Genomic DNA, 9,537 nt, shown 5'->3' on the forward strand with positions numbered 1-9,537 from the left:
GGTATATTTCAGTTTTAGTCCATAGATATCTTACAGACCCTCAACAGCAGCTGCTTTTAAAGAGAAGATGCCTGGAAACAAGTCAAATAATTAGTATAAATGAAGACAGCCCCAGGCCTCTATCTGTGCTAATTGTCTGCTTACAATTTGATGACTTGGCTCTTCTGAAGTCTCCATGGGGAACTTTGCCAATCAGATAAAGGGCTCTGGAGTGATTTATGAAAGGATCCCAATCAATATGTGTGATTAATTTAAAATAATAATAATAATAATGTCTCATGGCAGCGGATAGTTATTTTATTTATTTAAAAAACTAAACAAGAAGATCAGTCATGTGTTGTTTGACAAATATAGTCGCAGGGCCATTAATTAGGAATGGGTTGGGATTGAGCAGATTTGGACTGTACCATCAATAAAGGGCGCCTGGGCATCGAGACGTCAATATTAATCAGTAACGTCGATTAATGAATATATGAATCGTTAAAAGAAAGCCATCGTCAACAGCTACGAACAAGTTGGATTTTTTTTTTTAAATTTTATTTAGTGTTTGCGACTTCATTATATAAAACTAGATAACATATTGGCGCAAATTGGTACGCCCCTGTAGCCCGAAGCTAAATTGGTTGGGGTTGTCAACACTTATTTGATTGTGTGCTCCACTTTTAAATCCAGTGATTTATCATTATGAGTTTAAACACACTCATTGAACAAATTCTGTTATCTGAACAACAACTACATGAGCAAACGGAACAAATTAAAGAAGGTATGCCTTTCTTCTTTAGCTAAATGATATGTCAGGTAGAAAAAATAACATGCGTCTATTTGTTCTATAAAGCTAATTAGTCTCCCTCATTAAATCTCACTTTTTATTTAAAGAAGCAACCGTATCTTACACTTTGCTTCTGCAAAATAGCTCATGACCATTGTTTTCAGTCGAAGTGGCCATTATCAGATGCAAAGAGAAGATGAAGACTGCCGCTGAATTGTACTCCAAGAACTCGGTGGAACTTGACAAAAAGGTGGCTTAAAACACTGTATCACTCAGGTTCTGCATGCCATTTAGTTTGTTCTGAACAAAGACAACGACTAAGGGCGGACTGACATTAAACTGGCTTTTCTTTGAGTCAGCATATTGTATTAAAGGAAAAGAATCACACGTTGGCATATTGATCGGCTCTAATTTATGATTGAAAACACTTAATCTCTTTCATTCATTTCATTAACAGTGCAGATGTCAGATGCAGCTGTGAAATCAATGGCTAATTTCCACCGGCTAACATTAGTGGAACCTTTTAGCGTGAGCCAGGAGGAGGTGGACATTGTTGACCTGTCAGACATTAAAGTTGGCAAGATGGCTGGCTTCTTCCTGTGACTGCAACAGTGGATGATACTGTAGGATGCTCCCGAGAGCAAGAAAAGCCTCTGAATGCACCGGTGTGTCTATTGAGACACACCGGTGCATTCACTAGTCCGTCTGAATAGAGAAACTGAGAGTCTGAAGCACGGTGTTCTGCAGTTCTGATGGAAGTTTCTAAGAGCCGGCACAATGTAAGAATAGTGTTTAAAGAAATTGGAATGCCTTGTGCTTATTGTAAATGTGCACTTTTGCACCACATAAAGCATTGAGTCACTTCCTCCTTGACACCGTGAATAACAGAGCCGCATCCTCGAGGAACTGTCCCTTTTAATTTTCTTTTATGGGCTTGTTGAAACGGGGACCTGCAACAGACACACACATTTATAAAGCGTGCTTCTTATTGTGAGTCTACAGAAGTCAGCGCACGAGTCTTACGTCTTCACCTTTGGTGCATTTTAGGCTCAGCACTTATTGGCAGTGAAGCTGCAGCATGATGGGCTGAAGGAAAGCCACAACCAGATGTTGAATCAAATTGAGGAGCTGTTGAATCAAACGAGGCATCTCTGCGAACATCTGGTACGGAGAAGCCTGGATGAGTGTTTTCAACATGCACTGGTCATCACAGCAAATACGTTTCTCTCTAAGTAGATCTTCCTAATCATTGTTTGCAAAGTAGTCTGCAGCTACTCTGATGGCTACTTATCTGATGCTTTTATTTAGTTTATAACTGAAATGTAAAACATAACTGCAAAGATGTAAAACATGTGGCCTGAAACAAGAATAAAAAAATCTTGCATCGGAGGCAAAGGCATATTTTATGAGACACAAACCGAGATCAAAAGAAACAATAAAACATTCCTTCAAATTGGCAGTCTGAAGAACCTTTCACGGTTATGACTTTGCCAATAATATTACAAGCGGCAGAAGATAATGTTTTAGCCCCAATAACAACTGTTTTTAGTTGTTTCTCTGGAGCATTACCCATTCTCCCCATTGCTTTTCATTCCAGGCCAAGATAAAGAAGCAGTCTAAAGATGAAGAGACTCAATTCCTTCAGGAAATCTCAAGATTCAACAGCGAGTTCAGTCTTCTAGGAGACAAAGAGGCTGGTTTCCCGAACCGAACGCAAACAGCGATCCAGGAGCTGGAGAGAGAAGAAGAATCAATCCATGCAGGTCATTAAAGTCTCCAATGATGAGTGATTATAATCGTGATCTGACAATCACTCACAGAGACTGGTTGATGTCTGAACTGTTTTGGGAACATTATTGTAAACATGTTCTCCTTTAACTGGAATCAAGCGTTTGAGGGATTCAGTATTTACTGATTGTTTACAAAGTTTAAATGATTTGAACAGACTGCTGCATAAATTCAATTTCCGGGGTAATATTCATCTTGTTATAATCAGAGCTGGAGGCGATGATCAGTCAGAGCAGTCACATGAGCTCCCTGCAGGAGGAGAGGGCAGCACTGCAGCAGGAACGGCAGAGCCTGGCCAACGTGCTGGAAGGTGAATCCAAAAGCTCCATTCCATGAGAGATGAAGGCCAGTTTCCCAGCTTTGTGTTTATTGTCCTCCACGTGAAAGAAAACAGAACCGGAACAGCTCAATGGCTACACAGGCCAAGACCTGCCTGGATCAACAGTGGTCCATGCACACATTGGTGGTGATGTGTTGCTACACGCTAAGCTAAGCAGTTACAAAAGCCATGAGGCCAATGTGTCATTGGACAATTGCTCCCTGCTCCAGTGTGACATTTTGTAGCTACCTGTAGCTTTCTGTCTGGAACGCCAAAGAGCTGAGTTTCTCTTTTTACGTGTGTCTCTGATCCCATCTGTGGTTCTTGTTTACAGACCTGGACCAGAAGTTAAATGAAGCTAAGGCAGTGACAGAATCATTAAGAGCAGAGAGGCTCCTGATCAGCCAAAAACCCCTCACTGACAGCACATGTCTTAGGTAAGAGGGCCATCTACCTTCCTGTCAGATGTGCGGTGCATTTTATGACACAAACCAGCAAAACAGCAAGTGCTGACACAAATAACTTATGAGTTTATGTCAGCGAGAGGTTATGCCTCAGAATCCCTGACGCTGCCTTGGATTCTACTCATGAGCATGTCACCGTAAAGTTATCTGATTGCTTTTTATCAGGTATACAGATAGTTAAAGTAGTCATATATCTGACCAAACAACTTTTAGGAGAGTCTGAAAAAGCACTGCAAGTACAGGTAGCATGGTAACAGGTCAGGGCCTCATCATATAAAGACATAAACAGGCCCTTATAATGAGAACAGTCATTCCGTTTATTTCTTTTTTGCTGATCTAAAGTGCACGTGCTCACGTACAGCTTGGTTAGAGCTCAACACTGTCTTTATGTTTAAAGTGTGTCTTTCCTTTTTCAATATAACTGCTAAACTTTAAGGGCAGTTGAGCATCTGGGACCTGACAAAACCAGTCATTCTAAAGCAGAACTGGACCTATCCGTTTAACAGTGTTATTTACAAGCGCTGGCCAGTATCGGAGTGTGAGAAGTGCTGAATCGACCATTAATCCTTTCTCACTTTGGCTTCCTTCGCTATATATTTGTTGGCCAGCTTCCAACTCTGCAAGTGTAAATAACATTACATTAGGTCCATTTGACTTAATTAAAGATTTGATCTGTGCCGTTCTGTCCAGTCAACAAGTGTAGAAGTACACAAAGCTGAGGCTGTGATTGATGGTGTGAAAATGATTGAGGCACTGAGAATTAACTGTTTAGGCTGAGTGCTTCTTCAGCGCTCCATAAGAGTCACACTTCTGGTCTGAAGTGGAAGGACTCGGCTCAGTAACAAGCTCCACCGCTCATTCAAATGATTTGCTAATCACATTTATTTAAACCTGAGCTTATTATGTTATAAAAAAAATCAACTTACACCAGTAGAAGTGTTATTAAAAGATATTGTCACATTAGACTTTTATATTTTTGATGAAACGCCTAATTTAAATAAGCAAAATTCAATTTCTGTTGGACAATTGGCTAATATTCTATATAACAGGAAATAACAGGACACAACAAGCTTGTAGAGGTTCATGTGCTCATTGTGGATTTTTCATACCAATTCAGGGCCTCTTCTGCTGAAATATGGCCGGTAGAACGCCGTGTTTCTGCTCAGAGATTTCCTTTATTTAATTAAAACTTGGAGATCAATAGTGTTCCAGGAAAGAAGGGTCATTGTTATTGCTGAGGCTGCTTCTTTGGGTAATGTCTGCTCTACAATCACCGCCTGTGAAGTCATTAACACTTTTCCAGGCCTTCCGTATCCAGGGGATGATGGGGATGAAGCGGGAATTTTGGGAATGTATTTAATAATTCGAACTAATTTGAACCATCCTGGTTCTAATTGTTTTCAATTAAAAAACAGTGTCAATGGCCTTTTTCTCCGTCCAGCCTCCCCGGCTCATACCTGAGGATAGTCTGCTCTGTTCATCCATCAGCCTCATTAAATGTACTCCCTTCATTACCCGCGGGCTAATTAGCCTAAGCAAGTGCTGAGGCTGTGGCCTGGCTCCTCTCAGTCATCCATAAGATCACCCATTCCAGGCTGGAGCCATCCATCCTGTTTTCAGCCACGGCAGCGTCTCTTTAAAAGGAATATTTAACCCTCTGCTTGGGGAATTGAACGCATGTCAATTTGAAAGAGTGCTACAGTCATTTCAAAATTGGTCAGTGCCCAGCACACGATGGCTGCCACTGTGGGTTGGATCGCTGCCCCGCTATGAAAAAAGACCCCTGAAACAGCAAAAATGCTTAAAATTATCATTGAGAAAGTTAACATGGACTGGATGTCTAATAATTATGCTATTTAATGTGTAATGAATGCGTCTTAAGCGTTCTGTCAATTTGATGTGCCTGATTTTCTCCACTTTAAACATGAGAGAAATCTACTAAAATTCAAGTGATTGTTAGTAATTTGCAAATTGAAGCGTAACTCCATCTAACTTGAGTGTGATAGTTCTGTGCTGTAGGTTCTTTCAGATGTGTCCCAACCCAGAGAGAGAACTTTGAGAACATTCACTGAGTTAGTGACACAGTTTCCATGTGTTTACCAGGCTGAGGAAGGAGCTGGATGTTTATAAAGGACAGCTAGGGCTTCTGAAGGAGGAGCTCCGCTCAGATATACACCTCCTGAAATGAGTATGTCTCTACTGTAAACACTGATTCACTAATTCATCACATGAGAGATTCTAACTTATCATTTTTCTTTTACGATCAGACCCTGGACAGCAGACAGAGTTCTCAGCATTAACTCCTGGGCCAACGATGAGGGAAGTGATAAGTCTGATCTATTTTTTTTTTCTGTTGTATGTGAGTTGAAAAAAAGCAAAGCTGCCCAGCATTACTGTAAGTGACACATTTATAATCAATAATTAAAGGAGGAAATTCTGGCTCTTAATCTCCGTCGTCCCTTTTAATTTGAAGTATTTAAAGGGGGAAATAAGCTTTTATACTTGCATCTTTTTGCTCAGACAATAGCAAGTAATGCAATACTGCCATCTAGTGTACAAAGAGGAGCATTGAACTTGACTGCGTGCGAGTGTTTATCCTGGAGAGCACAGGCAGTTATTTTCATAATTGATGATTACACAGTCTGTCAGCCATTACCTGAGGGTCATTCTGGGGAGCATTCTCTCTCTCCGATTAGAGTGGTTTATAATAGAATGATGTGGAATGTCACTGATTACCTAATGAGCTCCCATAATGGTATTGTGACTTTTTAACCTTGAGTCCTGTCAGTTACATGCGGCTGTTTGCAGAAAGAACAAACGGCCACCCGAGCGGTTCAATTTGCTTCGTGTTTAACCTCATTTAAACTCCTGCTGTGTCCTAAGTTGTGTCACCAGGGAACAATAGAGTAAGGAGCTATATGAAATCAGAATGAATGAAAAAGTCTTTATGTCCGCTGTAACACAGATAGTCCATTCCTTCCTTAGGACTTCCCCATTAGATTTAAAACCCAAACTCAGACCTGGGATGAGCAAGAGGAGGTTAAAAAAAACCTTCAGTATGACAAAATATCAGATTTGAAAACTTTTATTTGAACTCTTCCTGACTGCCTTTGGCATGATCACGGCTTTTTTCCCGCTCACACTCCTTTCTCTCTCATTGTTCGCCACATACGAGGCAGGCGTCCTGCGATTCTGCGTGCACGCTTTGATCCGCCAGCTCCTTGATAAAAGTTCTGATGACATCACTCTGGTGTTGGCTGCTGCTCTTGGTTGTCAGACAGGTCTGATTCTCCGGAAAGTACGCCGTCTTTGCTCCTGAAATTTGAAGTAGTGCTTCTGGAAATAGAAATCAAAAAAGCCAGCATCAGCGCGATTCCTTTTTCTGGCAGCGAGAGCACGTGCGCAGCAGAGGAAGACGTCTCACCGCTGCACACCGCCAGCGTGTTTCCTCCTACGTACTGCGAGTCCCATTTATATTTAGTCCGCTCGCTGCATTCGTCGTACAGTCGACTCCGCCTCAGGAATGCAAAATCAAAACCCTGCGACAAGATTTGGTTACTCCTGTTTGTTTGTCTCTGGGACAGTGTTTCTGGCTGAAGTGGGACTAGCTTGGACACAGACGCGTCACTCCGGCAGCACTGCTGCTTATTTTACTCGGCCTACTGTGTTGTTGTGTCAGCTTTCAGCCGCACCAGTTTCAAATGAAACCGTCTTGAAGGATGAAGGATGACACAGGAATGGTGTGTGAAAGTGCAGAATTACCTTTCCTTCCCAGGTTAGAAGGTATTTCAATGTGTTGTTTTTGTTGTTGAAATGTTGTCTGTGTTTATCAGCTGTAGGGCTGCACTCACGTTGTTGCACAGAGGTTTACAGTAGCGCCTGTTGGCCGCTGTGACACACACCAATCCTCCATTTTGGGGAATTTTAGGCTCAGGGCATTCTTTTGGTTGCGCACCTTGGCAGTCTGTTAATAATCAATTAATAAGAGTGGTTTATATAGTGGTTGAAATGCTAGCACCTAGGTAGCTTGTAGAACTTTAAATACGTGAGAAGTGTTAGTAAAATGTGATTATCGCTCATCACAACATTTAATCTTAAGAAGTGATATGAGCAGCTTTGGTGGCAAGTATTTATGCTGCTTGCAAGGCAGATCTCACCTTATCTGAGAGTCATACTTCAAGTAATTTGACTAAGACATTTTGTAAAACCCCCGAGTTTCTGAGACCACACTGAGTTTGTCAGTAGCATGTTTTGAATTAAATCAAATATTATATATTATTATCATTAAAATAACCAAGTTTTCTCATGATCAGAAAATTAAAGTGCAATGAGGAAAAAAAACACCTTTCAGCTGCTGTTTTTGCAGAAGATCTTTCAGTTTCATCGTTGAGAGCAGAACCGAAGCCAAATCCTCTGAGCTCCATGACAGGTTTTCTCCGCACTCTACTACCTTCTCCTGGTTAAAACGACACATTACAGCCAATAGGTTTCTCACAGACTAGATGATGAAATGATTAATTACTGACAATTTGATTATTTAAAAAAGAGGGATATGATCATGTATCATCTTACTTCACCTCTAGAGCAGCCAAGAGCTGATTAGCTTTTGTGCTACAATTCTGACTCAAAGTTTCATGTTGAGCAGCAGAAAAGGTGCAGACTAGAAGGAGCCAAGCAAACAAACAAAAGTAACAGTTTTACATTGTATTTTCTAGTGAAAGGAGTAGTGGAATACTCTATTTACTAGCCTGACCTTTAGACAAATGTAAATATTACCTGCCAGCAACAAAACCCAGCCAGGGGTCCAAGCAAACACTGAACTGGACATTTCTAGAGCAGAACTGAGGCATCAAGCCTGGGGCAGATTAGTTTATTGTCTGGCTCTCTGGCCGCAGGGGCAAAGTTTACACAGTTGGTCAACATTGAAGATTGTAACCAAATCAGTGGGTTTCCATCATTTTCGCAACACATTTGCACTTTTGATGTAAGCTGAACTTTGGTTCTGTTATTGGGATTGATTTGGGAAGGTTTATTTAGCCAAGATGTTCTGCAGCTGGGTTTGCAATTATTGCTGTGGATGTCTGACAATCTGCCAGCAAATGAATGATTCAGACTGAACGAGGAGCGAACCAGCTCATTAACATAGAATTACCAGCGGCGAGTCGTCCTCAAAAACCGAGGCATCGGGAGCTTCTCTCCTGACACAAACATGCTTTTTCTCCGGTTAAAAGTCTACTTGTCGTCTTCGGGGACAGACGCAGCATGCGTCCGTGTGGTGATACCAGACACTAAGCTCCTGAGAACGGTGCCAACCTGATCAGCCAGAAAAGGATTTTCTGTCTGAGGCGAAATCAAAGTGAATAGAAGAGAAATACAAACAGCGAATGAGGCCGTTTAAAGTGGGCCTGACAACTGCAGCTGAGCTCTGTCAAAGATCACAGTAGCGTTAGCCAAAAAAGGCTCGCTCATCTGGGCCACGTCTGGGCCGATGTGCTAATTAATAAACAGTTACAGCAGCAGCGTCTGCTGGGGGTTGAAGCGTGTAGCGTAGCGATGAAATGACAGCTCCGCTCGATCAGCTGTAATCTGACGGCTGCTGCACGCACAAATTAGCCAAAGCAGCTCGCAGGCAAAGAGGACGCATACAAATTAGGCGTGAATTTTCCATCTAATAGAAGCAAAAAGCCGGGGATGTAAGCTTCACGTGTCTTCCTACGGACTCCCCGTTACGGCTGCCAATCGCGACGGGGCGTCCCGCGGCAACCTGTGATTCATATGACGCCGGTGAGAAGATGCTGCGAGCAGATTGTTGCGTGGGGGTCGCAGGACTCCCTCAAACTGAAAACGATCAGTCATCCTAGTCACAGGCCAGCCACAGCCTGGGAAATGCAGATTGCTCAACACCCACGGGGATAAATACAGGCATAGAACACACACCAGATGGATCAGACTATTAACCAATTAAATATTTATTAGTGGCAAATGTGAATAAGAAATGAAGGAGGTGTTGTTGTCTCTGCATGACTGCTGGGCTCATTTGACCACCTGCCTGCACCAGCAGCATTTAGAAACACCTTAGCTGGGTTTAGCGGCGGCTAACATTTGGTCTAGATGGAAGTCTCCAGCGTAAATAAATCCACGTCTGATGCTGAACCACTGCTAGCATCAGTAAATCCGATCGTGTTTTGACGTCACGC

At 42.1% G+C, this 9,537-nt stretch overlaps 2 protein-coding genes across 5 annotated transcripts; one reads left to right on the plus strand and one right to left on the minus strand.

The window, feature by feature from the left end:
- The first annotated feature begins 433 nt into the window (after positions 1–433).
- On the plus strand, positions 434–5,787 carry ccdc172 (coiled-coil domain containing 172). Of its 3 annotated transcripts, none has more exons than XM_057047029.1 (8): positions 454–763; positions 934–1,019; positions 1,817–1,933; positions 2,367–2,532; positions 2,766–2,867; positions 3,211–3,313; positions 5,444–5,528; positions 5,608–5,787. In XM_057047029.1, the coding sequence occupies exons 1-7, from the start codon at positions 685–687 to the stop codon at positions 5,526–5,528; spliced, it is 738 nt and encodes a 245-aa protein (XP_056903009.1). In that variant the 5' UTR covers positions 454–684; the 3' UTR covers positions 5,608–5,787. The 3 variants fall into 3 exon arrangements, with proteins under 3 accessions (XP_056903010.1, XP_056903009.1, XP_056903011.1); XM_057047031.1 differs by having other exon boundaries at positions 628–763; positions 914–1,019; XM_057047030.1 differs by lacking the exon at positions 5,608–5,787 and having other exon boundaries at positions 434–763; positions 5,360–5,497.
- Positions 5,788–6,409: 622 nt separating this feature from the next.
- On the minus strand, positions 6,410–8,250 carry si:ch1073-126c3.2 (uncharacterized protein LOC555816 homolog). Of its 2 annotated transcripts, none has more exons than XM_057047032.1 (6): positions 8,117–8,250; positions 7,918–8,000; positions 7,685–7,796; positions 7,192–7,304; positions 6,765–6,879; positions 6,410–6,676 (listed from the first exon to the last, which is right to left on the minus strand). In XM_057047032.1, exons 1-6 carry the CDS (start codon positions 8,166–8,168, stop codon positions 6,495–6,497), a joined length of 657 nt encoding a protein of 218 aa, XP_056903012.1. In that variant the 5' UTR covers positions 8,169–8,250; the 3' UTR covers positions 6,410–6,494. The 2 variants fall into 2 exon arrangements, with proteins under 2 accessions (XP_056903012.1, XP_056903013.1); XM_057047033.1 differs by having other exon boundaries at positions 7,685–7,793; positions 8,117–8,249.
- Positions 8,251–9,537: the final 1,287 nt, after the last annotated feature.

This window comes from Takifugu flavidus, chromosome 11 (assembly GCF_003711565.1).
Source record: "Takifugu flavidus isolate HTHZ2018 chromosome 11, ASM371156v2, whole genome shotgun sequence".
Lineage (NCBI taxonomy): Eukaryota > Metazoa > Chordata > Actinopteri > Tetraodontiformes > Tetraodontidae > Takifugu > Takifugu flavidus.